We start from the raw sequence: 25,988 nt of genomic DNA, 5'->3' as shown, positions 1-25,988 counted from the left end.
CAGAAAACACCTACAGAGCCAAAAGCCACTGCCAGTTGCAATTAAAGTGCTGCACCACTGTGGAGAAAGGAACCCGAGGCCACCTGAAGGTCAGTGAAAAACCCAATTACCAACTTGTCATATATTGTCAGGGAGAGTAATTCTTGGAAACAAAACAGCCCTGACTCACCTCTGCAGTGGCTGCACGGACCCAAAACATGAGACTGTGTGTTATTGCAAGAAGAAAAACTTTCAATTAGGTAAATCAAACTCTTGTTTTATTACTGTCGGGACATACTAGAAAATGGGGGAAAAAAGCTCCAGAGTAAAGTTAGACACAGGGCCACAGCTCAGACCATGCAGTTTCATGTACATAGCTCTCAGATGGAATAAAGGCATTGGATTAAAAGTTATAAAAATAGAACATTTACAAAACATATCTACAAAGACAGTTCAGTGGCAGTAATGAGGCCAGTTTTCCAATATTTTTTTAAAGAACTATTTTTTGGGGAAGAAAAATGTACAATCAAAAAGATTTTTAAAAAGACATTCACAGTTTGAAGGTGTGAGCATAGTATTATGGAGTCTTTGGGATGGAAACCGTTGCTACACAGTAGTTTCATGTTTCCACAATCCGGTCTTTATACTGGCTGTACTGTCTGTGCTAATTAAAGGCACTGCTTGCCCGTTTTCTTTAAGTGTGCCACCATTCTGGGTGATGAGGTTGAGCCCGTATGACTTAGGTTGGCTCTCTAGTTCTGTGCTGCCGGGCTGCTTCACAGAACCGGAGTCTTTACTTGAGCTGGACCCTGCAGCAGTAGCGACCTGCTCAGTGTCTATAGTCACTACTGTCCCGTTCCCCAATGAGCCGCCGCCTCCTTTGTCCGAGTAACGGGAGCGCCGTGGCAGACTCGCACTGTCGCTACTGTCCTGCTGCATCTGGCTCTGATGCCGCTCTCTGTAAGCCATATAGGCCGCTCGCCGACTGTTGCGAGCTGCCAGGTCATAATGGTGGTGTCGCCTGTGGGGGGCGCTCTGCACACTGCCGTCCACGCTGGTCGGCACGTCGTAGGCATATTCACGCAACACAGTTAGCCGACTCGCCCTGTGTGCTCGCGCCCTGTTTTTGTGATGCCTGCTCGTGTGTCCGTTCGTAGCGGCTACTGGATTGTTGATGTTGTTCATGGGGCGGAACTGCACTTCAACGGGAGCTACGTGCATTTTGATTTCATTGTCTAGAGAATGCTCAGTCAGGCTGTTGTCCAAAATGGCGGTGCCGTTGGCTGTCACCGGCGCCGAGGCGGACTTGCACTGAGCTGCCTCGGCGTGCAGATTGGTCAGCTTGCTGCCATGCGTGGAGTTGCGCATGCTCGGGGCGCTCTTGTTCGTGTAGGAAGAGTCGGCGCTGCTGTGGCCACACTTTGTCGACTCCCCGTCTGCCTTGTTATCAGATCCGGCTGTGGATGTCATCGCCACGCCTGGCTGAGGCAGAAGGACGTCTTCTTGTGCAGAGTACTCTCGTCTGCCAGAGCAACAAGCCTGGGACCAGTAGCGCCTCATGTCTTGTCTGTTGACACAGTGATGTGCCACCATGAACGCCCCGAGTGCCAGCGCAGTCACCCCAAACAGGCAGGTGAAAGCCAAATCAAAGGGGTGGTCCTGTGATACGGCCATGGCGCCAAACACCCACAGGGCCGCGAAGAGCCCCAGCGCCCCCGCAGCTCCCATCAGCTGGGCGGCGAAGGTGTGTTCGTTCTCCAGGGCTGACAGGGGCACAGCATGGGGGGCAGAAACTATGGAGGAGGACGCCTCATGGGGCTGAAGCTGGAGGGCGAGTGGGTGGCAGTGGCTGCTGGCAACATCTGGCCCAGCCTCGCTGTTGGTCAGATGCTGCTGCTCTTCCGCCGACTCCTTGAGCTCATAGCGGCGTTCAGGGTGCCGCCGCAACTGCAGCAGAATGCTGAGGAAGTACATGCAGTCCACAAAGATGATAAATCCGACTGGGCCGTAAAAAGCGCCGATACTGGGCTCCCATGCCATCCAGCAACTACAAGACGAAGAGACAAAACATTTCACATACAGTAAGACATTCAATGTGGCTTTAAGGACTCTTGGAGTCACCAGGGTCATCTTTTAGCAATATTCAAAACCATGCAGCACCTCCTAAGAGTAAAATCATCCAGCATGCTCATTAAAACAATACCTCATCTCCCCATCTCACTCTGTCACGATCGTTATTTACTTCACAAACTTAAAATTACTCTGAAAAACTTCTGCATCTCATTTTTACGGTTACTGTCCCATTACATTTAATAACACAGGCTGAATTTGTCTTGCCTGCAAGAAATTAATTAAACTCCAAAGACTCCCAAAGACAGATACGGGTCCAGATTTCTCAATTAGTCAGACACGCTACACAATCTAAACAGCTGCCACTGTAGGGAGAGGGGCGGGGGAGCTTGCTGTAAACTGGCAGCAGTTGCTTGTTGCTTGGATGCACATATCATTAATAGGGCTCCATAATCAGAACTTTAGGGAATAAACTTTTCCTACCCTCATAAAAATATCCATTATTTACTAAAGCAGTGCAGTCTCGCCGGTCAATAACTAAGCCAATTCCTCCTGAGGACTCAATGTAAAGGACCTTGTAAGGCTGGATTCTGCCTTATTAAATGCTGTTGTCCACATAAAACAGGACACTATCTGTATGGACATAAACTGAGGAATAGTAACTTTAATTGTTGGCTATAAAGGGCAAGCTTACTATGGTGCATTGGTCTGGTTGCCGTAGTTTTTGATGTTAGCTGCTGCAGTGATCCCACAGACGATGATGGGTATCCCTCCGCCGATTAAGTAGAACCTTTTGCATGAAAAAACAAAACAAAACAAAGAAAGATAGTTATGCTTTCTGCCTTATTACAGGACAAAAAAGTATGGAGTGGACACACAGAAGTCCAATCATGCTGTAGGCCTCTACACTGACACCATGTGGCAGTTATACAAACCAACATGACCACATATAACAAGAGAAATGTCAACATGTGTCAACAAATTATGCATAAACACTGAACTTTACAACACAGAACAGGATGTCCTGCATTAGATGCATCATATGTGTTCAAATGCACCCATATCTTATGACTAAAACAACAAAATATTGGCTTCAACAGTTAAAAACTTAACTGTAGGTTGTATTAAAAAGGCTGGCACAAGCATCAGACTTATCTCTACTTGTATGTTTATGCTGATCCAGCTTCAATGCAAAAGAAACAAATTGCACAATATCAGCTAAACTCTAGTTGTGGGTGTATTTATTCCTTTACTGACATGATGCAGCAAAGAATGCAGCCATGTAAAGGTGCTGTCTCCAACCAAAATATATTGCAAGAGCGGCGGGATCGAACCTGAGCATGGGCCTCGGCGGTGGCGGCGGCTCATCCAGCTCTTCATAGCGCTTGGCCTTGCGTGTCACCTGTTTGTAAATGTTGCGTGCAGTCACACCCACCCACAGAGCCGTCGCCAGGGTCGAATAGTGGAGTAAAATGCCCACCTGGAAGAAATCGCACCGTTATATGATGTTACACAGCTTTAGTAAAGCAAAAATAAAATGACTATGAATAGCATGTGTCGCTATAATAACACGCCCCTGTTGGTTTTTTGTTTCACCAATAAAAACAAAAATAAAAATGATGGAATGCTGGACATGCAGGGTATTTCAATTAGTACGAACTCAGTTCAGGCTCAATCGTCAGTCTGAGTTGAAATATGACTTTATTAGATATACTAAAAGTTCTAGTGTATATTAATGGGAGATTAAATGTATTACTGTCCACTGCACTATGAGCTCAATAATAAATACAAAGTTTAAGTATCACCTATTTGTTCATGACAAAATAATTTGAAAATGCAGAAGCATTTATGGCAGAACTGTATCAGACTGCGTGAAGATTTCACCAGCAGACCTAATAAAGTGAGTGTACAGCCATGGGATTAAAGAAATAAACACTAAATTTTCTGCCAAAACATTTCATCCAGGTACTAGGCACATATGGTGCAATGAAACCTGAATAAGTGAAGTCTCAGTACAACACACCGTGAGGAGAGGTGCAGGATCGCCTCAAGCTGTGGAAACATTCTACTGCATCTTTCTATGGATATTTTACCGTTTTCCACAGTTTTAGGAGTGCAGTGAACTTAGCCAAAGGCAACTTTTCAACTTTTTTTCTCCTAGAAAACATCACAAGCACTAGAGAGGCAAGAAGCGTACACAGCAGGGTTTTTTAAAAAACTATATGAAAGGTGTATACTCACTGCTTGACAGACGCTTGAATGTCGCGTCTGATTGATGCCACCCACGAAAACCCCGCAGGTGAGGGAGATGTGGAAGCAGAGGTTGACCAACATGTGCCAAAACTTCCGGCTCACCCGGACAGACCTGTAGTCACACAAACAGATCACAGGATTAAAATGGGAACAAAGGGCTGTTGTGAAAACATTTCATACTTAAAGATCAAATAATTGTTGAGAAGTTGACAAAATGGAAACTGTATCGGCTTTGCCCCAGCAGGTTCGGGTAACGCTGACAGCATTTTGGAGACAATCAATGCCAGAAAACAGTTACAATAACAGCAATATTGCTTAAATACAGTAGCCAAATAATAGATTGAGAAGACAGACTCCACAGTTACAATATAGCATCATTCAGGGGCACCCGGATAGCTCAGCTGGCTGAGTGGGCGACTCAGAAACAGGGGCTTCAACCCCCGACACGGTGGTCATGGGTTCAAATGCAGCCCATGGCCATTCACTCATCTGCCCACGTTTCCTGTCCCCCCCCCCCCCCCCCCCCTCTCTCTCTCTCTCTCTCTCCCTCTCTCTCTCTCCCTCTCTCTCTCTCTCTCTCCCTCTCTCTCTCCCCATTATCCAACATAATAAAGGCCAAAATCTGATTGATTGGACTCATGATTTCAATATTCTCATGCTGTCTACTACTACTTTGCTAAATTAGAATATTTGCTTCCGGTCCTTTCAGAGGAAAAAAAAGTGGGACAAAGTAGTTGCCGTCATATTTAGAAAAAAAGAAATTCAATGTGGAGAAAAACAACACATGATTAATTAGAAAAAAGACACTCAAATGTGTGTGGGTGCATAAAAGAACAAAGAAGTCTAGTATGGTAGTAAATAGAAGCAACATTTTTCCAATTATTGTGACCATTATTATTTTTAAGTGATTCCAGATAAAATAAATTTGTTTTAAAATTGTCTACTTTGGCTCTGGTGCAGCCGCCTCTCTCTATCTGAAGTCATCACTATCTAGTTGTACATCACAAATAATAGCCAGTCAACACTAAATGATGCTGACATGTTCTCTATTAACTGAACATATGCAAAACAAATAGACAAAAGCAACTCAGTAAAGTTTTGAAGTAAAGTTTACATGTTTTTAAATTTTTGCATCATGTTATTCAGCTTTCCTGCATATTGGATCCAAATATTGGTTACCTGTCTTCTTATTTACTAATAATCTGTATCATATGGCCCCCATAAAACTAATAGGTCCATATATTTAACTAAGAAATATAACTGACTTAGGGGGTAAAACACACACATATATTTTTAGGCTTTTCTCTTACCTGTGATGGTAGATGTAGCTGATAATAATGGTGATCAGGCACAGGAGGAGTATGATAGCTGTGGCGTAGATGACTGGGTGCAGGGGCTGGAGGCTTGGAGAGAAGAACTCCACACTGCTGAGGTCCTGCAAGAGAGGGAGAGAGGGGATAAATCTTCAGGATTAATTAATACAGAATTACAATCTTATAGACAAAGTGATGCATGCAATTCCAGCAGGATATTTTGCCGTTTTATCTTGTGGATCTTGTGTTGTTATGGCAATAGTTCCTGATGGCCACTAGAGGGCCAGTCAGCTAAATAAATGACGTGCATTGCTCTTAAAAAGGCTTTACATTCTGAGAAACACAAAAAACTCAGACTAAGGGATTTTTGAAAAACATTTCAAAAAGCGGAATGTTTTGGCCCAACCCACCATAAGCAGGCCATAGTTGCCTAGAGAGTTGCATGAGATGGTGGTGAAGTTGTCATGATGGTCCAGTATGCGGCAGCCGTCGCTCTGCCATCCTCCCTGACCCCCCGCCAGGCTGAAGTTCCAGCAGGCCGACACGGCGTCTGAACCGCGGGCGAACCGCCGTAGAGTGATGTTAACGGGGTTCTTCAGGGCACGCAGAGACATACCATCTGATGGAAATACAAACCATGAATTACTGCCTTTTAAACTTTCATTTCGCTGCCTGATAATGTGTCCTAACTGAGCTGACACTTGATTCTGGCTGTTGTTTTCAGATCTCTCATTACTCTTTGAAAAATAAATAAAAACATACCCAAGATTTATGACTACCCCCAAAAATATAACTCACCTATCTTTGCCATGATGACGGGGGTTGCCACGCTTCTCCTCTTCCCTCCATCGGCCAGTTGAGACGAGTTGCCAGCGGAGGGGAAAAACTTGCCGTTGCGAAAGCCCAGTAGGTGGAGCTTGTAGACCATGTCGTCGGCCTGCAGTGGGAGTGCAGCCTCGGTAAAGAGAGACTGAGGAAGTTGCAGGGAAGCTTCCACTATAGTGCTCTGTAAGTACAAAAATAAATAAACTAAGCAAAAATCCAACAGTTTAACAACACATCTCATTCTGGACATCTTAAAGCATTTATTGTTATGGTTAAAGAATGATGAATTGACCTGAAATCATCACAAAGCCCTGAATAAAAACTGCAAACAAATTGAAACCATTTTTCCGGCGACCTTGTGAAGGATGCTGGAGAAGGAGCTGGTGGTGTTGCACTTGAACGTGAACTGGCGGTCCTGGCCGGGTGTGCGCTCGGGGCTGGCCCTCAGGTACAACATGCAGGTCATGCCGTTCCAGTCGCTGGCCCTGACAGCGTGGGCCTCCAGCGCAATGTTGGGGGACGTCTGTGGGGGCGGCAAGAAACACGGAGATGCGACTCTCTATCAAACTAAACTCGTAGCGCAACGTGATGTGGAGCTGTTGATGTGGCTCACCAGGGAGAAGGCCTGCGCCGTGGCCAGACGGTGGACTGCGATCCTCTGGAGGCAGGCGATGATGCGGGAACAGGCCATCGCTTCACGCTGAGCCATCAGCAGGACCCTCTCATCGGCCAGCATCAAGTTACTGGCCATGCTGACCATCACCTCACCCAGCTGGGACGATAAGAAGAGTTTAAATGTATGCAGGATGAGTTGGGGAAAAAAAGCATTTTATTTATCACTTCATTAACTTAGCAGCATGCATGCTTTAAATTACTTGAGTGGAAACATAAGTAATGCATCCAGCCAGCAGCTTGTACTAAACACATGCTTCGGGGAGGTGCTTGACATTGACTCTTGAAGTGGCTAAGTGACTATTGGAAACACATTTCAAGAACAGCGTCGCACTACTAAACTTTAATATGCTTTTAAACACTAGTGTTATTTGCCTACAGCTCTGGCAACATGCTAGCAGCGCCTGAACTTTTCCTTTTCTTTTTGTTGGCCTACCGCTGAGTCGTGACAAGACATTCTTTCTAATTAAACTTACATGACAACAAACAGCTGTTGGGAATTAATGCATTCGTCCTTGCTCTTAGCGGGGAAATGCGAACAGAAAAAGCACTCACATCTTTAAACCTCTCCACAAACTTGCCGAACTTCTCGATCATCTCGGCCACAAAGATGATGTCCATCTTGTCTGAGAAGTTGGCGGCGTCGATTGTGTAGAAGAACAGGCGCCGGGCTCTAGTCACCACGTTGGTCTCGTTAAGAGGCATCTGGGAGAGAGACACAGGGGAAATGTAGCTTGATTGGTCCGATATGCGACTGATGACAGACAAACAGTAAATTGTGTCTTTCATGGAAAAGCTGACTACAGACCTGGTTGATGACGTAGAGAAATCTAGTGACATCTTTCTGAAATTGGCAGTGGGAGTAGTCCTCGTCCGCCCAAAGACCCTCCCGATTGCAGTAGCGCCACGCCGGCTGCTCTTCACCGGAGCTTCCCGAATACACGCCGGCACTCGACGGCAATCTGTTGCAGGGGAGGTAGGCTCTGATCCCTGCCAGGGTGCGCGGCCACCTGGAACAACAGATTCAAACAAATTAGGTCCATTCTGATTCATGCAAAGTCTTTAGTTCTTTGACATTTTCAGACATAATGTGTTTAATATCCAAAGCTGAGACAGAAATCTAAGGGTGACCGAGTGTTTGCAATCAGGGCCCCTCAGCTTTGGAATGACCTGCCTGAAGAAGTAACACATAATCACCTACTTCTATTATTTTTACTGCCTTATTGATTTTTTAAAAAACTTTATTTCATTTTATTCTCATTTACTCTTCATTTCTTTACTTATGTATTTATTTTACTTGTTTACTATTAGAACTATTACTGTTATTTTTATCCTTCTGCTCATTGTTTTACCATAGATTTTTGTTTTATTCCACTTGTTCTTTTCTTTACCTGGATGTGGCTTTTTATTATTTTATATGGTGTGATTGTATTCATTCATTTTCAAATTTTTGGTAGTGTACTTCTCTCTATTTCTCCACATTTACCTGCTTGGTTTTTCTCCTTCTGTTCAGCCTTCTGTTATTCAGTGTTCTTCCTGAGCATCTTTCTTTTTTTTGGTCTTGTCTGCAAAATGCTTTGTAAACTGTACTTTCAACAGGTACCATTTAAATAAAGTTATTTTTATTATCATCACTAGCACCAGGGTGATTAAATAATGGAACGGGACTGCTGTGTAATGTTTATATTTCTCCACAAGGGGGTGCTGCTTGCACGACAACAACACAGCTGCACCAGCACAGCATGAAAGCATTTTAGGACAAATCTTTAAATATTGATTTGGATTTTCAGCATAAACCTGCAGTTTGGGAAATTACATCCATTGGTCTGAAATAAAATGGTTTCAACCCTTTCTAGACCAAAGTGCTTGTTTGATTTCAAGTGACAGAGTGGCATTAACTCTTCAAACCTCTGCTTCTGTCAGGTTTTCTATCTACCTGAACTCTCCCTTGTTGTTGGAGACACGTTCAGGAGCGCAGTATTTGGCGGAGCTCTGCAACACCACAATATAGACGGTCTTGGTGTTGTTCCCCCTGCTCGTCCTGACCCGACACTCCCAGTTCCCCGTGAAACCAGGCTGGATGTTCGAGATGGTCAATGCACTGATGGAAAACACAGAGGAGATCCTTTACTTGGTAAGCTTTCCACTCACATTTGCTAACTGCACACGTAAAGTGAATGTATATGACGATACCTAGCAATCAGGGAGCAGTTCTGCACGATGCGCTTTTCGATGAAGATTCCTTGAGTGGCATCTGGCTTGACCATGCGACCGTTCTGGTACCACAGCACCTGCATGTCTTCAGCCACAAGGGAAGCCTGACACTGGAATGGCAAGCTGTCTCCCTGGAAGACAACCTGACGCTGGGACGGAGTCAGCTGGAAGGAGGGCAGCACAAGTGGAGCATCTGAGGAAACCAGGAATTGAGGCAGGTGGTCATTTTTCACTTAAAATGTAACTGTCACCAACTCTGGACACTTAGGGAACACAAACAAGCTAAAACAGTGTCTGGATTTCTGGGTGCTTTAGTGCCATTTGTCTTTCACGTCAGGCCACTGGCTCCAGCTAAATCTATGCCATGTATTTCATAATCCCTCACTGAGATGAGTGCCAAACCGATAAGACATGAGCAAGTACAAACAAAGGCCGCACTGGCCTGGGCAGCCCTTGTCTTATCTCCCGTGTCATTGCACAAGCCCCTGTTCCCCAAATACCAGACTCACTGATACCAAAACAGCAAAATTAAAGAGACAGTGCTCTATTTTGACAGCACAATGCATGACACTACTCAGAAGGACTTATTTTAACATTTCAAGATGTCAGAGTGGACAGATCAGATCGTGTCACTGAAATGACGAATAAGTCAGAGCGTTCAGCTGCTATTATTAGGTTTCTGCCGTGTCATATCCATCTATTATTTCAGTTTTTGTGTCCCTACCACAGGTGAGGAGCTCCGGTCTGATGGAGGGGATGAGCTGACCCTGGAGGGACTGGGGGTAGGAGCACTTGGTGTTCTTCACAGCGATGCTTTTGCTTTTGATCCAATGCAGCAGCCACAGAAGGTTGCAGTCACACAGCAGGTACGGTGTCTGAAACTCCCTGGAGACGACAGAAAAGTGAAACTATCAACGATAGAGCACTAACAAATCTAAAGTTTAGTCCTGATGGAAAATCCTATCTTTTTCTGCCATATTTTATGGTTTAAATACAATTTTGATTGTGGTAGCGGCTTGATTTCAGTACACAGCAGCGAACTTTCGTATTCTCATACTTACAAAGCTTTAAGAGACACCAAGTTGTCAAAGGTCCCCTGAGTCAACGATGAGAAGATGTTCCCTGAAAGGTTTCTGGAAAATAAATTAAATCCTTTATTTTATTTCAGTCTACTACAAAGAGATGCTTGTATTACGTTTATATCAGTACTTACAGTCGGATCAGACTGCCGAGGCCCTTGAAGATGTCAGCGTTAAGACAGCCGATGCTGTTGTTGGACAGGTCGCTGCAGCAAACACAAAAAACACCATTTTAAGTCTTCCTTTTAAAGTCTTCATTATGTTGACTGCAGCAAGATAAACCAAAAAAATCAGATTGTATTACGAAGATTAATGGAAAAAGGTTGCTGAGATTAAAAACACAGAGTTAAAAGAAGAAAAAGAGCCAAGTTTAACCAAGGCAAGTTGAGGCAGAGACTTCAAAAATTCAGCTGACAGGTTTACAACTTTCAAGGTGATTTTAGATAATGTCTGTGTGGGCCTGCAGGGGAACCCACACATCAAAGGCAGACGAACACTGTGGGAGGTGATTAATCACCTATGATTTATATCAAACGCGTCAAAAGTGTGTGTTTCTTCTCTGGATGTGACCTGACATGATGTCTCCAGCAAACATCAGACAAAAGTGTCCGACGCTCCTGACGCCTTTCACAGCGAACTGCAGACGATTTTCAGCTCTTAGCATGGAAAAGATGGATGCTGCCAGTGTGAATCATGCAGTTTTAAAAATGTCTGCAAAGATTAAATATTCACAGGACAGCTGGAAACTGCAGATTTAAGTCAAATATGGTAACACAGACATTTTTGCTTTTGCTGTTCATGGGCAGATCACGTGTTCTGTGGTGTCCAGTCACCCTCCAAAGGCCAAAAACAGGAATGACTGTGCAAAAACACGATGGTTGCACAAACAGGTTTTCTTCAATCTTAAAATGTTGATAAGATAAGAAATAAGCAGGAAGTCACTGCTGCTAAACATATTTGTTTTTGTGAAATATCAGAGAGGTTCAGTTTTTCTGACCTCTGAAATCTGTGGAAATTACAGCCTGAAAACACTTCATTTGGTTTGAAGGTGTTCTGGAGGCAGAATTCCTTCTCTCTAAGACTTTAACCTGCACAAGACACCCTGGAAAAGTGTTGTGTGGATTGGTTAGAGTCACTTTATTTGCTGCCTATTCAGACAGACAGCATTGTGTACAACACAACGTGCAAATTAATCAAACAGCTAGTGGACGGTGAGTAGCTATTTGCTGAATTTGACAAAATTCTACTGGATTAAAATCATTGACTCCACCTTAAAGACCACTACTACTACCAAATCTGCTTCTCCATCTCAGATCAGCAGACTTTTAAGAATGCTCATGCTCTACCGTCTTTGATTGTTCTGATTTTGTTTGTTTATCTTAAACTATGATTATGTATTAAAACATCTGCTAAATTTTTGCTTGATATGTCGGCTACTTTCAGATCTTTTTATTTAAAAACAATAAGGCAGACCCACTTTTTTTTTCCAATTATTTTTTTGGCATTGTCCTTTAAAACTATGATTGAGCAACAATATCTCAGGAACTACTACAGATGAAAACCTGGAAATTCTGAATTTGCAAAACTGGACAAGTAATTATGTCTGACTATGGGTATGAAAAAAATGCAGCACTCACGAAAAGTCTTATCTTCATAAGAACAAAACAGTACTGATGATGCAAATGTCAACTGGTGAGAGTTTCTGATCATATGCAGTAGCATGTCACAATAATACAAAACTAAACGTATAGAAGAGACGCCTTAGAGAATTTTGAAGCTAATTAGAGATGATCGAGCAGAACACCCCCCATGATGTGAGATGGAAAAGCTCAGAAAGTCTTTTGGTCATTAAGAATAACCTAAGTAATGCAAGTGTCCCCATTACTATTAGATATTGTTTTAGCCTTCGTGATTTCAGCTTCCTATTTCTGAATTTGAAACAGTCAAAACATGTGTCAACACTGGTTTAACTACTTTCAACAGAACACATGGAAATCTGTGGTTCTGCCCTCCTGGCAAATCCAATATTCTTCCTTTTCAATATTCTTTTAGCTCTGTTTTGGTCTCCACCAACTCGTGAAGGCAATATGTGATCCTGAACTGTCCACTATGTTCATTAGTGGTAGGCTGATGTTCTTTATGTGTCACTCTCTTAAGGAGATTCTTTGCAGAAAACAGCTCTGTTTGGGAAAAATGTTGATGAGAGAGTTGAAACAGAATCTCTAAATTGAAGCCGTGGGCTGGAAAATTGAAACAATGCATGACCAGGCACTAAAATACTACAGAACAAAGCTGAGAGGAACAGCAAACACTCATCATAGTCATCTATGGGTTTGCCACTTCCGTGTAACATGTAGTCATTTGATTTTCACTAATGTCATTAAAATATTGATTAGTTTAGCTTTACAATGGCTGCATGCTAAACCTAATTAAAATTGACACACTGTTATGTGTAATTACTATCACACAATGATCACATTTCAAAGACGGCAGAGCATAATTAAATTCCCAGACCGATAACATTTGAAGCAACCACTGTTAAGAAGTGAAAAGTTTCAAAGTGGCAGCACCTTGATAATAGCTAGAACACAGACAGTATTCCTCTGCGGATGATCCAATCACTGGCAAAGTGCTATGAAAAGAAACAAGAGCCTGGGAGAAAAGACACATCATTACCTCAACCCCACCAGCTAAACTGTATCCTGGGGTGCTCGAGGAATGCGATACCAGCACAAAGTGATACCTGGAAAATGACTGGCAGGCATATGCTAACATCCCGGCATTTATGTAATTATTGGTGTTGGTCCTTAAGGTACCAGCTGGGGAATTTACTGTGTGAGGTTATTAGTTCCACTTGAAAGAGAAGAAAAGGCTTCCTTTTTTCAGGCTTGCCAATTTGAGCGAGCATCGTGTGTCATCATGGGAAGGATAAGACGGCAGAAGTGAATGTGGCGGAGGGAGGAGGCTTCCCTAGCTGATGCTGTACTTTCATCTCACTTCATCGTCTGGATTCAAACACAGGAGTTACAGCTACAATCAAGGGACTTAACACAAGATGGTGAATATTATTACTTTCAGCCATTTTGTTAGAAACCTTTATGACTGAAATAATACATTTTTCAAAAACGCAAATCAAATCACGTATCGCTTTTCTTCAGTGACTACGGTCTCAGCTATGTCGCTCACCCGCAGGCATGTAGCAAATTACCAGCGTTGAGGAGTGTTTCAGCGCAGCACATCAGTTGCTGTGAATGATACAAGGAGCAGAAGCAAAAATAGCCCGATGTGATTAGGTTTGAGAGGAGACTGTTCAGCTGTTGGAGGAATGTAGAGTAGAAGAGGCAAGGCTGGAGGAACCTGATGGGTTTGAAAGCGTTGTACAGCCAGAGAGAGGGCTGTATAAATGTACAAGTACATCTCAAACTATGTGTGTGGACTGTTTGTAAAGTGAGGTAAGCGATGCACTTATCTGAGCCCTGAGAGTGGAACCTATACTCCAACTGAGGGCTCAAGAAACCCAGACGAGATCTGATCGAGATCAAAAGTCAGTCCTGTTGTGTGGGTTTAAGAGGGGAGTTCTTTATACAGCTGCCCTATCATCTCTGGATGGGATTTTAACCAGTGATTGTACATAAAGACGGATTAAGCATCAGTAATGTCACCCATTGGTTTCCTGAAGAGCAGATTGGAAGCTCAATGTGGCGGCTCCGGCTGTTGCCATCTTGGCAGTGCCCGTCTTGGCCCAACTCCTGGCTAATCCAACAACGAGCACAAAAGTTCGGCATAAGCGGAGCCGAGATGTGCCATGGTGGTACTAGGGATGTCACAGTCAAGTTTGTTTTGCTTCCAGTTCTATCCAAGTCATTAAGGACTAAGAATCGGCCAACACCGAGTCCTAACGTAATACATTTTTCCAAGATAATATACATTTTCTACATATTGTAGATTAGCTGCTGTCCCTGTTGCGTTACCAGGTGGAGCATCTTACTTGCTTGGATGTTGGGCAGCTCATATTGGCAAGCATTGTCCAGGTTTAGATAGTAACGGACACCATGACAAAGACCCCTGTGGTGCTTAATGACCACAGGCCGGAGCTCACTTGTTGAAGACTGTCTTAACAGCCGTACTAACTTCAACAGGCAGATGTAACAAAGCCCAAATCATGTACTAAACCAGCAATAAAAGCACAGGATAAATTCAATTGTGGATTTTAAAATATTAAAAAATGGGTAACCATAATGTTCTGCCACAAATTGTGATCCCACATTTCATTGTAATGTCTCTCAGTTATCTCAGTCTGGGCTTGAAAAAACAAACCTATACCAAAAACTGGGAGCGTGGGGTTTGAAAGAAATGGGCATTTGCAAGGCAGGGAGAATAAAATAAAAGACACTATCCAGCTGTCTTATCCAGGATGCAGCCTTTCTGGAAATTAATGACTACGGAGGAATTAGAAATCTCTACATGCGATGAAATACACTGAGTCAAATGCAAAGTCAAGCTACTTTGAAGCCTTTGTAATTCAGCACACGACTCTTGCTTGAGGTGAGGAATCTGAATTACAAACTTGCTTCTAACCTCTTGGACACAGTTTCCCCCAAAGATGTGTTAATGCTGGAGCTGTTTTTAATGCAACAAGACTAATGCCTGATGATCTCAACTTCTGCTGCCTCCACTCTAAATGCCCCTGTCTGCTCTGTGACAGCCCATGCAAGATAAATAGGCCTTCCAAATGGCACATCTTGAAATGAGAAAAACTCTAATTAGACAACACTGAGCGGGGAGGTAGTTAGACAGATGGGGGAAAGTAAAGACTGGCTGGAGTAGAGACAGAGATAAGGGCATTACGTGCCAAATTCCATAACTTTTCCAGATTTTTCATGACTGGTCACAACCTGGCAAAAGTTATGACACATGAATGTGACATAAAAGCTGGTAAAGTATAGTTTTTATATATTCCTTACTGCCAATTAACTCCACTCCCTTTTTTCCAAAAACTGGGAAAAAAGTAGAGGGGATGTGTAGCTGCGGGTGCCAACCCTTGATGTAGAGCTTCTGTGTTTACATTCCCAGGGCCTAGCACTACCTCATCATCTCCTTTGCTCTTCTTGTCTATTCTGTGCTCCTTCCCTTTCACAGCTGAGCGAGTGATGACTACCCTTTGAAATTAACTCAGACGGGTGTTGGGGGCCAATTACACTTTGCTACCCTCAGGCAAAATCAAGCCCCGGAACAAGCATTTCCATGGCAGGTTTTCAGATCTCGGAGGTGATAAGGAAGCCTTTAGGAATATTTTGTGATTTTAATATGCAGGAGACACATAGACTGACATGGCTCCATTTGAATCTGGCATGAATATGCATGGAGGAGGAGGGGTAAACGAGGCCGGGTCTGAGCCAAGGAGCTGACTGCCTTCCTGTCTCCTTCTTATTGCTCCACAGCAGCAGCCAAGTTCAAGTTTGCGTTGGCAGCGGCCGGGTACTGTTGGAGGATTCCAATTCATGCTGTGTTCTTGCTCTCTCTCACGCACATACACACCTTCACAAAGAGAAACACACAACTAAACACTTAGATCTGACCTCCCACACAAACACGCACCGCAAAACTCAGATATAGTTTAGTTTTGTGTGTTTTACATATCAAAATTATCCTTGTGATATCCAAAAACATCACAAGCACACATTTATACATCCTCCTCCATAGTTTTTTTTTGCCAGAGTGTGTGAAAGTATATAAGGCCTCATGCTGTCTGCAGAGGTCTTTGGCACAAGGCCAGACAAAACAAGGCAGTAGAAATAGACTGGTGTTTGACCATGCTCCCTTATGGACACTGGATACACCCTCAATCTGTTAGAACACACACAGCACATTGCACTGGTGGATATAAAACAGCTGCTCCAAACACAGTACTGTATTTGCAGTCATTGCTGAACGCAGTGAAATTGGCTCGGACCAGCTCCTATTAAAAATGTGCTAATTTGAAATGCTAGTTTCATGTTTTTCAAAGCACAGCACTTCTGTCAGTTTATAATCCAAAAAGAAAAACAGCTTCAAACAGTTTCTTACACTGAACAAAAGCTATCTTCACAATATTCCTCTTCTCACATTGAAAATAATCAAAGCAAGCACTCCAAACCTTTAAAGATTTCTTATCTTTTAGTTGCCAAAACACAGAGAACACCTCAGAGGGGCTAAATGTGTGAATATTGAGCAAATGCACACTTGCAGAAACCACATTAAAGAGGTGCCGAAGCTGCAGGAGCTCCACCAGTACTCACAGTCGTTTTAGTGCTGGCAAGCCAAGAAAAGCTCCTCGTTCAATACGACTGATCATGTTACTCCGCAGTTCCCTGTGGGGGCAGAAAAGAGGAAGAACAAGAAAAAAACAAAAAGATTTTAGGTCATCATGAGCAATTGAAACTGCAATAAAACAATCCAAGAGTTTAGTAATTAATGGTTTCAGTTATTTTTTAAGCTAAAAGTTCTTTGTGTAGAACAGACAAAAGAAGACAGAAAAACATCATGAGTTTACAAAGGGAACTTGTGATGCCCATTTTTTCACCATTTGCTGACAAAGTAATGACAGTTAATGTCATTAAATAAATTCAGTCAGATTACAGCCTCAACCGTTTCCAGAACATAATTTTGCTATTTCTTCTTATTAAATTGTATTTTGGCGACTGCTTCGTCAACAGTAGCTTGTAATTACAAGGTAGTGTCCATGAAACATGAGCAGATGTGGGTGCAGTATTACGCAAATGAATTAAAAATCATTGTAACCGCTGGTTTACACTGCCAGGAGTCTGTGTCTTTCACACACACCAACCTGGTCCAAACACACCCATCAAACTCACTGCACTGCCGACAGCCTGACTCTCAAAAGGCAGCTCTCCCCTCCCTCCCTCTCTCATCCTCCTGAAGTTCAAAGGCTTGCGGTCGCAGAATTCCTGCAGCGCTCACCTGCACAGGCACTGCCTAGTCACTCATTACAGCTGAGGGTTCACGAGGCTTTCTAGTCGCCACCTGAACCCCACACAAAGACCCTCTGGGTAACTCTGCCCGTTTGATGTCAGGCAACTGTCATCTGAAGGCGGGTAGGTGGTCATAGATAAGTCACAGATGGGGGAAAAAAAAACAGCGCTTGTTAAAAACTTTTCATGTGAGCGAGGAGAGCTGGATTCCCGGTGAAGTAGTGTTGACAGAAAAGCGAGCAGGCGGGAGAAAGACATCAGAAACATCCTTACAAGGCCCTCACTGCTCGTGCGAGCCAAGTTCAGAGGGTATCAGGTGCATAAACAGGCATGTTGAGTCTTGTAATTAGGTTGTCTTTTAATTTACTTTCAAGCCATCTTTGCTTAGTGCTGCAGGAGTTACAGAAAGATACAAACACAAATTGCAAACTTCTAATGTGTCCAAAGTCTTGACAATAATTTCTAATAAAGAAAAGCAAACACAAATAAAATGTTGCTTGAAAGTTTCTGAGTACAACCGGCTTCAGCCAATCATAAAGGAGACACTTACTGAATGATATCTGCAAGAGAAACTGGAAAAGAAAGAAAATCTGTAGTAGCCACTCCCACTAATGAAAACAACAAGAACACTGTAGCGCTCCAATAGCTGCGGATAAAATATGGGGAGTCAGAGAGAACCACGTTTAACCATCCGTAGCTGCACTTCAGATTCCAAAGACCACACATGACCTGGCACCTTTTAAATCTATTTGCACAGAGAGAAAACGCCAGTGTTTTTTTTCTCTCAACAAACTGAAATAGCTGGCTGAATATTTCTCCGTGTGTTCCAGAGCTGTTCTTGAACTGGCCCCAGACTGAGCGGTGGTTTTTCCAGCTGCTGCCATTTTTTAAGGGGGCACGTCTACTGCCTTCCAATGCTCATAGTAAAACTAAAGAACATGTCACGTGGAGTAAAGATTCATAAAAGATCTTTTTCCATGTTTGTTTTGTTGGTGGGTTTTTACTGTGTACGGAATATGACGGGTTCATGGCATTATACTTAGATTTCCACAGTGAAGAAAAAGTTCAGAATAAGATCACTTCTGGGGGTCTATTAATCAGCACTGAACTAGATTGCAATGTTAGTCACTTTATGGGATTTTGTATTTATGTTACTGTTAGATCACATTTTAGCTTTTATATACTGTAAAATGCTGCTTTAAATCAAGAATATGTGACTTATTTATTAGATTTTTAAGTCAGTATCATTCACAGCTGCTTTTCAGATCTTGTGATGCCAACTTTTCAGGTGTCAAATGATTGTGTTTTTAGAAAGTCTCACACTAATCCTACTGGTTAAGCAAATTAGAACTGTGTCCTCCTTTCAAAAGCTGCACTAAGTAAATGCAGTAGTGCAAAATCAGTTTCAATCCAACTTCGTATAAATGCATAACATGCTTTGTCTTGCATTCTACCCATTCGTGAATTGGCAAACGACCAGCTCCTCAGGAATCGCCACATACTAGAGCCGTTATTCTTGCTCCGTTTCCCACAATAAGCATTCCTCCACAGCACTGGATTTAGAAAAAAGGAATTAGCATGTGTCGGTCGCCTAGCTTGGCTCCTATTTCCATGAGCTGAGTGATAATGGGGGATTCTGTGTGGCTTATTTCCAAGCAGGGACACCTTTGGCCCCCAACAAAACACAGCGGTCTCCACAGTTACTTTGCAATTTCACGCAGAGTGCCGGATAGGCGTAATCGATTCTCTACCCTTCTCCGGCACTCACAGCCAGCTGCTGTCTCAGTCTTCACCACTGCATTTAGGCAGTCCAAATGAGCTAGAGTTCCTTTGTGGACGAAGAGAGAGAGAGAAAAAAAGAAAAGCTGTGAGGGAAGGCGGGAGGAAGGAGGGGTGGAAGGCAAAGATGGAGAGGCTCGGCGCATTCAAACAGACTCATGCTGCATTTTTTCCCCTCCTCTTTGAGAGTTTGAGGCGAAAGAAGAGTGATTTAAGGTGGGAGAAACATTTCAGCGAGGGAGAGGCTTCAGCATGCAGAGTGTGTGTGTGTGTGTGTGTGTGTGTGTGTGTGTGTGTGTGTGTGTGTGTGTGTGTGTGTGTGTGTGTGTGTGTGTGTGTGTGTGTGTGTGTGTGTGTGTGAATCGTACTGCTGACACCTCTGGCCTTGGCTTGGCCTCATTACAATGACAAAAGCAAGCAAGCCATCTAGCAACCTCGCTTCACTGATTGAGGGTGGACCGGAGTGGGGTGGGGTGGGGTCTGACGGGCACAATGGAAGCTGCTTTGGGAGGTAAAGTTGCCTGTGGATTGATGCAACGACAGCCAGAACCGAGTTTACAACCACAGCGGCTGGCCACTCGCAGACAAAACACATAAGTGCCTTGGAGGTTGTCTTGGTGGAGAAAGATCAAAGATTTTTTTTTACACATTCAGCACACAGCCTCCTGTTTATCCTCGAGGCCTGCGCTCTAAAATCTGACCCAATTCAGGAGCTCCATAAGGGGATTCTCCTGCAGATCTATAAACAATTTCAGCAGATGAATGTCTAGTTAATATGGAACTCAAACAACAAGTTAACGTGAAAACAGGATGAAATGCAGCATACTAACAATCTATAAGCTCAAACTTCAACATGTGTGGCCCAGGAAATTGCAAAAATATACAGTTTTGTTTTCTGAACACATACCTCAAGGCCAAATGTAGCCAATTCTGCTGTACATCTTCTATATTTCTGGCCTTTTTTAACCAGACTGAGAGGAATAGCGTGGGGTGGAAACATGCTCTTGGAATTCCATATCAATGCAGTCATGTGTTATTGTAGCCTTGGGTAAAAGCAAGGCCATTAATGGTCTGGTTATTTTATCTGCATGAAGCCATTCTCCGAGTGATAAATCACCCCATGGCCCATATGTGCAGGCCCAGAGCCATTTTCTTGAATTCTCTGTAGGAAGAAAACATGGGTGATGACATTCCAGTTGCCAGCGTCAGTCACATGAGACTAATGACATTTCTGCATTGTTCAAGGAATTCCAGAGCAGATAGAACAATAAATGCCTCAACCAATCGCTCAAACTTCAAGTGCAAAGACTTTGCAAACCGCTATCATGATCATGTCTTGGAGAAGCAGTGACATTGCTTTTATGTTGTTCCTTATAAAGAAAGAAGGCCCCATCCCCGGAATACCCAAGCAGCTGTATGTCTAGAGTATGTCACCAGGCAGATAACCACCAACCCTCGGGGCTATGCCTATAATTAGCCCTTTCTAGTACCATCTCCAGTCTTCCACCATAGACTGATATCCTTGACGGAGGCTAAGTGCTGTGTGAATGTGCTGTGCCTCTTCATTTTCTGTGACCTGGATGTTCCACTGGCATGACGCCAGTGTGTGTTTTACAAACCTCCTGCTCCACAAGTCAAAGCTTCACTTGTGGAGTGATGGATAGCTCCTACTAATGCACTGGTGGATAGAACGTGAAATACTATGAGGGCTTTCTGACGGCAAGCTCAAGCCCCAGATGTGTGCAGTGCCTTGGTGATATTTCATGGATCTATACAACCTAAATATGTGCTCAGGATGTGAATCCTGAACCAAGAAGTATTTCGCTGGAGACACTGAAGCCCCTTTCAGACACGCACGCCTTTCCATTAATGTGACTGCAAAAGAACATGTCAGCTTCATGCCTAAATAAGCGCCCTGTTTGCTTTTCTATAAAAGTTGCAAGGACAATTTTAGTAGGCCGACCCCGGTAGACTTTCAATATCACTTTAACATGGCAGTCAACAATTTCACATCTATTAAACCACTAAATTTTTCTCTGGGCACTCCGGCTTCCTCCCAAAGTCCAAAAATAAGCTGAGGTTAATTGATCACTCTAAATTGCCCGTAGATGTGAATGTGATTGTCTGTCTGTATATGTAGCCCTGCGACAGACTGGCGACCTGTCCAGGGTGTCCCCTGCCTTCGCCCGAGTCAGCTGGGATAGACTCCAGCACCCCCTGCGACCCTAGTGAGGATAAAGCGGTGTATAGAGAATGGATGGATGGATGGATAAAGCACTAGATGAAAAGTTCTTAAGACTGGGAAAAATGGCTCAAATTGAGATTCACAAAAAAATGTACGCATTGGTATTTTGACAAAATGTTACCACGGGCTGAGATATAATTTCTTGCTTCCAGATGTTTGTAGGAGAATTTCCTCTGGGTTTCTTAACTACAGCATCAGATCATAGCAGAACCCATATGAGGCTCTCTGCAGGAAGACAGTTGCATGTATTTCCGCACATGAAACAACCAAACAACAGCATCAGTAACTTAAATAACAAATTATCTCTGACATGGAAACAGGATCAGTCATGATTATTTCACTGTTGGTAAAGTAGTAGTTAGATTGTCATTACACAAGGACAGAATGATTGTTATTTGAACAGTTTGACAGGTTCCTATTAGCTTAGATTGAATACTTTGCTTGTTATCGCGTTATTGTGTTCGATACATAAATGAAAAATGTTGCAGATTGATGAAGCTGGCAACATTATGAATCCCTTGTCTGAAAAGAGTTTGACTGTAAACACTGATACATTCACATTCTTGCAAATGACTCACTTAGAAAATAAAATAATACTTACAACTTTTCCAAAGCATACAATCCAAAGAAGGATCCATTTCTGAGTTCTTGAATTTTATTGTTGTTTAAAATTCTGTGGAAAGAAAAACATGTATCAATACAAAGCACAACAGCATAATAAATAAACCTCATAAAAGACAACATCAATTCTGTAACTACTGTCCGCTGTCTTATAGAACCCAAAACTGCATGGGATGTTAAGTTTCCAATATATTGTGTTACATTTTGCTGGCAGCTTAAGTCGAAATTTAACGTCAGCAGCGAAGCAATGCTAATTAAATGTGAAGGTGGAATCAAAAGGATCTAGTGTCCTTTCCAACAGGGAGTGGGACAACGTCACACAGCTACTTGTTGATAGAGAACAACATTAAGTCTCACTTTTCGTCCTCTAGACACTCTTAGCTAGAGAATGTCTAGAGATCTGACGGATAAAACAACTTGTACTTGATCCGAGTGTTTTCTTTCATGTTAAATTGGCAGTGACTCTGAGCGCTTTTGAGACAAGCAGCCAAAATGAGATTAGGAGTGAGCCCTCTTGAGTTTTAACAGGTAAATGTATCATGATTTGATCTGCAGCTGCAATGACTCACCGGTGGCACACTAGCCATGAAACCGGCACAAAAATAGACACTGTGTGCGTATTCACACCAGCACAGTAAACCAACGCAAGTATTTAATTGAGGTTACATCTCTATAAAGAGCTATCAGGGTTTATAGAAGGTATAAAACAAACTGTACATATTAAGGAATAATTGGGAGTTAGATGTTCCATACATACAGGCAGCTACAAATAGTGTTATTTTAGACTTTTTAAAATTTTAGCACCACAAAAATAAAAGCAGAGTTTGAGAAAAACTTCCAGTCCAAGTGTGAATTCTTGATAGCTTCCTCCCCGAGTAATAAACTTCATTTTATTGTCCAGTTTATTTTCCCCACAAAGCTGATTCACAGCACACAAAGCTCCAAAGTCAAGGCTCCACATTCTGTCCCTGAGAGTCCTGGTCTTTCTTTCAAACTACTCCCAAAGGATCTGGCAAACCAATAGCGCTGTTAACTCCCAGCAGAAAAACCCAAGCAGGGACATTGTGGTTAGCGTATGTTTCTGGCCAGCAGGGAGGGGATGTGGTGGGTGACATACATGCTAGTGGCACCCACAACCCTGGCCCAGATTGGAGTCATTACGGGGTGTTGAGGGGTTGTTTTATTACAGGGTTGGACGGAGGAGGCTCACTGGGGATTTGCTGTTTGGCTCCCTGCTGTTCGGCAAGAGCAGGGACACACAAGCAGTTACTGTTTTCCAGGGTTCTGAATGCTGAAATGGCAGATGTTAGAACCGTCTATCACTGTCTGTGTGCACATGATCTGATGATATACGCAGAGACTCTGGGCCTCCAAAGATTGTGTTCACAAAAGTCTAATTTATATGGAAGAATACTTGGCATTCTAAAACAGATGCAAGGGTATGAATTTAGGAATGTGGGTCCAGATAAACAGAATGTAGACCAGGAAGTGCACTAGCACAGTAATAAATACCTGTGTGTAGAAATCAAACTAGTATCTTCAAATTCCAAAGACACCTACATCCTTTACAGAAGCACAAACAGGACAGACAAGCTGTTCAATTATGTGACAAGGTGGCAGTAAAGTTTAACAGCTCATGATGACATTTGCCAAATGGGAATAGTCTAATAGCAAAGACGGTGTGAGCAGAAATAGATCCCTGCTTTTCAATCCACACGTGCACAGGTATTTTTTCAAAAAAGGTTTACTCTTAAAAGATTATCTCCAGCACTATGAAGATGCAAAAATATGACAGAATGGGTGTCAAGAGGATGAATAACAAACAGCAACAAATTGACTAATCAGAGTCAGACCATTCTCTAGCTCTGACAGAGCTCTGTGTAGAATGGGCTGGCAGCACCAGATTAACACTATGAGGCTCTGAGGTGTTAAACCAATCACAATTGTTTTGTGCGGGCCAAAAACACAAGAAATAGAAGCAATGTTTACTGAAAACAGTGATGGAGGAATTGTTTTGTTGGAATATTTGCATGCAGGGGTGGCAAGCATGGCCAATAAAATGGACAGTTCACTGAAAAAATATTAGGTCACATGATCTAAACATTTAGCAAAATGTGACATTATCGGCATGTAGGTTGCCGCCGAGAGGTTATTGTTGTCATTGTTTCCCATAGTCAAGATTGGAACATGCAGATAGCAGAAGGAAAGGAGAAAGCGGCATGAAATGTGTAGCCAATGGTAGCTATATACCCATAATCTACATCTGGTAAATCAGATAAGCCAGTCAGCGGCCTGCTGAAAAGCTATTACTTTTGCCACTGGGCTACCAGCAATGCTGGATATAGTGGAAGGGGGGAATCATATGTGTGGACTGATTCTGATGGCCATATAACTGCATGTTTCTGGGTAAACGTGCAAAAAGACCTCTTGGCAAGGTTGACACAGGAGCTGTTTTGGCCACATCTACCATTGCACAAACATGCTAAAACTGCAAAAATGTCTTCACCGGGCATGTAGGTCTGCTTTTAGAGCCCAAATACTGTTTTTGCAAATGGACAAACGCATAGAAAAAGCAACATTTGAAAGAATATTCATGTACTTGTGGACATGACTAAAGTTATTTAGAGGTTCATACAGCTTTAATAGTCCATTCATTTCCATGGTAAGTTGTAGAATTACTTTTAGAGAGCGTAAAATGCATTTAAAACAACACATCTTAGGAATCGTTTGATCTGGGCTGCATAAATACACATTTCAAGCCTTGTGACTTAACAGCTTGTCAAAATGAATCTTTATAATGTGTACAAAGACCTGTTGGCAAGTTTAACACAAGAACTATTTCAACCACATCCACCACTGCACTTTTCTACATGTCAAAACTGCAAAAATATCTGTACTCGACATTTTGGTTCACTTGTAGTGACCAAAAACTGCGCTTGCATGTGGACAAAAGACAAAAATGCATACAAAAAACAGCATTTTAAAGAATGCCCCTGTAGTTGTGCACAAAGCCAAAGTTATTTGAAGGTACATAGAGCTTTAATAGTCCCATCATTCTCATACAATTAGGTATAGAGAGCACACAATGCATTTAAAACAACACATCTTGGTTACCGTCTGAGTCTGGGCTGCATAAATACACATTTGCAGGCTTGTGACTCTACGGCTTGTCAAAATAAATCTGTAAAAGAGCGTTCTCCTGAGAGTCATGAGCCCTTTCTTTGGCTTCTTTCCACCCCTCCCTCCTTCCTTCGCATGCTTACCCTCCGTCTCCAGCCCTGTCCCTCCCTCTTCCTCATGACACGAGTGTGACCTCGACATGTTAGAAACTGCTCCGGTTGCACGATTTGGTCTTCCTATACACTCTTGCATTGGTGTGAAAGTAATACCCCTGCTGACATTGCAAGACGTATGTAACGGAGCCTCAAATCTGTGTAGAGATCATGGCCGTTTAGCTACCAGCGTCTCCACCGCCTCCAGGACGTCTGCAGTGAGACCGTCTGCTTCCCCACCGTCTGTCTCTGGACGTCATCCTGAGGTCTCCAGGCTAAAGAGCCGTTGATGGAATTTCTTCAGGCAAGGCCTCAAACACTACAGGAGGGGGGCCTCCCTTATCTCGATGCATAGATAAGACCTGCTTGGGCTCAAGCCAGGAACAAGCTGCAGGGGGATCCTACCCAATCTCACATCCTGTCTACTGCTACACAAGCTATAAATCTCAATGACATTTATGGAAAAACTTGCTCTAAAACTGGAATTTCCACTCTTAGTCACAAAGTAATATTAAATGCATTGGCCTAGATTTAATCCTGCTTTCAAGGTGAGTAAATATGACACTATTGAAAGCAGCCCTGAGTTCTTTCTCACTACAGAAAATAAACCTTCAGAAGTAAATGCCTGTGGCTGTACACACACTATCCAGAGAGAGAAACAAAATGGCCAGCCATTGCTCACTCTCCTCACAGGC

General features: G+C 43.0%; 1 protein-coding gene across 1 annotated transcript in view; it reads right to left on the bottom strand.

The window, feature by feature from the left end:
• Positions 1-240: 240 nt before the first annotated feature.
• Positions 241-25,988, bottom strand: part of adgra3 (adhesion G protein-coupled receptor A3) — a 31,126-nt gene continuing 5,378 nt past the window's right edge. The window contains exons 2-19 of the mRNA XM_022196207.2: positions 22,002-22,073; positions 16,684-16,755; positions 10,540-10,611; positions 10,388-10,459; positions 10,051-10,211; positions 9,306-9,519; positions 9,049-9,213; positions 7,921-8,122; positions 7,668-7,817; positions 7,054-7,212; positions 6,796-6,963; positions 6,414-6,621; positions 6,026-6,234; positions 5,613-5,737; positions 4,291-4,414; positions 3,384-3,529; positions 2,744-2,839; positions 241-2,026 (exon numbers count right to left, since the gene is read on the bottom strand). Coding sequence (XP_022051899.2) covers positions 586-2,026; positions 2,744-2,839; positions 3,384-3,529; positions 4,291-4,414; positions 5,613-5,737; positions 6,026-6,234; positions 6,414-6,621; positions 6,796-6,963; positions 7,054-7,212; positions 7,668-7,817; positions 7,921-8,122; positions 9,049-9,213; positions 9,306-9,519; positions 10,051-10,211; positions 10,388-10,459; positions 10,540-10,611; positions 16,684-16,755; positions 22,002-22,073 — 3,856 coding nt within the window. The 3' untranslated portion in view covers positions 241-585. The remainder of the gene's footprint in view (positions 2,027-2,743; positions 2,840-3,383; positions 3,530-4,290; positions 4,415-5,612; positions 5,738-6,025; positions 6,235-6,413; positions 6,622-6,795; positions 6,964-7,053; positions 7,213-7,667; positions 7,818-7,920; positions 8,123-9,048; positions 9,214-9,305; positions 9,520-10,050; positions 10,212-10,387; positions 10,460-10,539; positions 10,612-16,683; positions 16,756-22,001; positions 22,074-25,988) is intronic.

The sequence above is a fragment of the Acanthochromis polyacanthus genome, chromosome 23, assembly GCF_021347895.1.
Source record: "Acanthochromis polyacanthus isolate Apoly-LR-REF ecotype Palm Island chromosome 23, KAUST_Apoly_ChrSc, whole genome shotgun sequence".
Lineage (NCBI taxonomy): Eukaryota > Metazoa > Chordata > Actinopteri > Pomacentridae > Acanthochromis > Acanthochromis polyacanthus.
The sequence above is the reverse complement of the archived record's forward strand: the minus strand, read 5'-3'. Positions and strand labels throughout refer to the sequence as shown.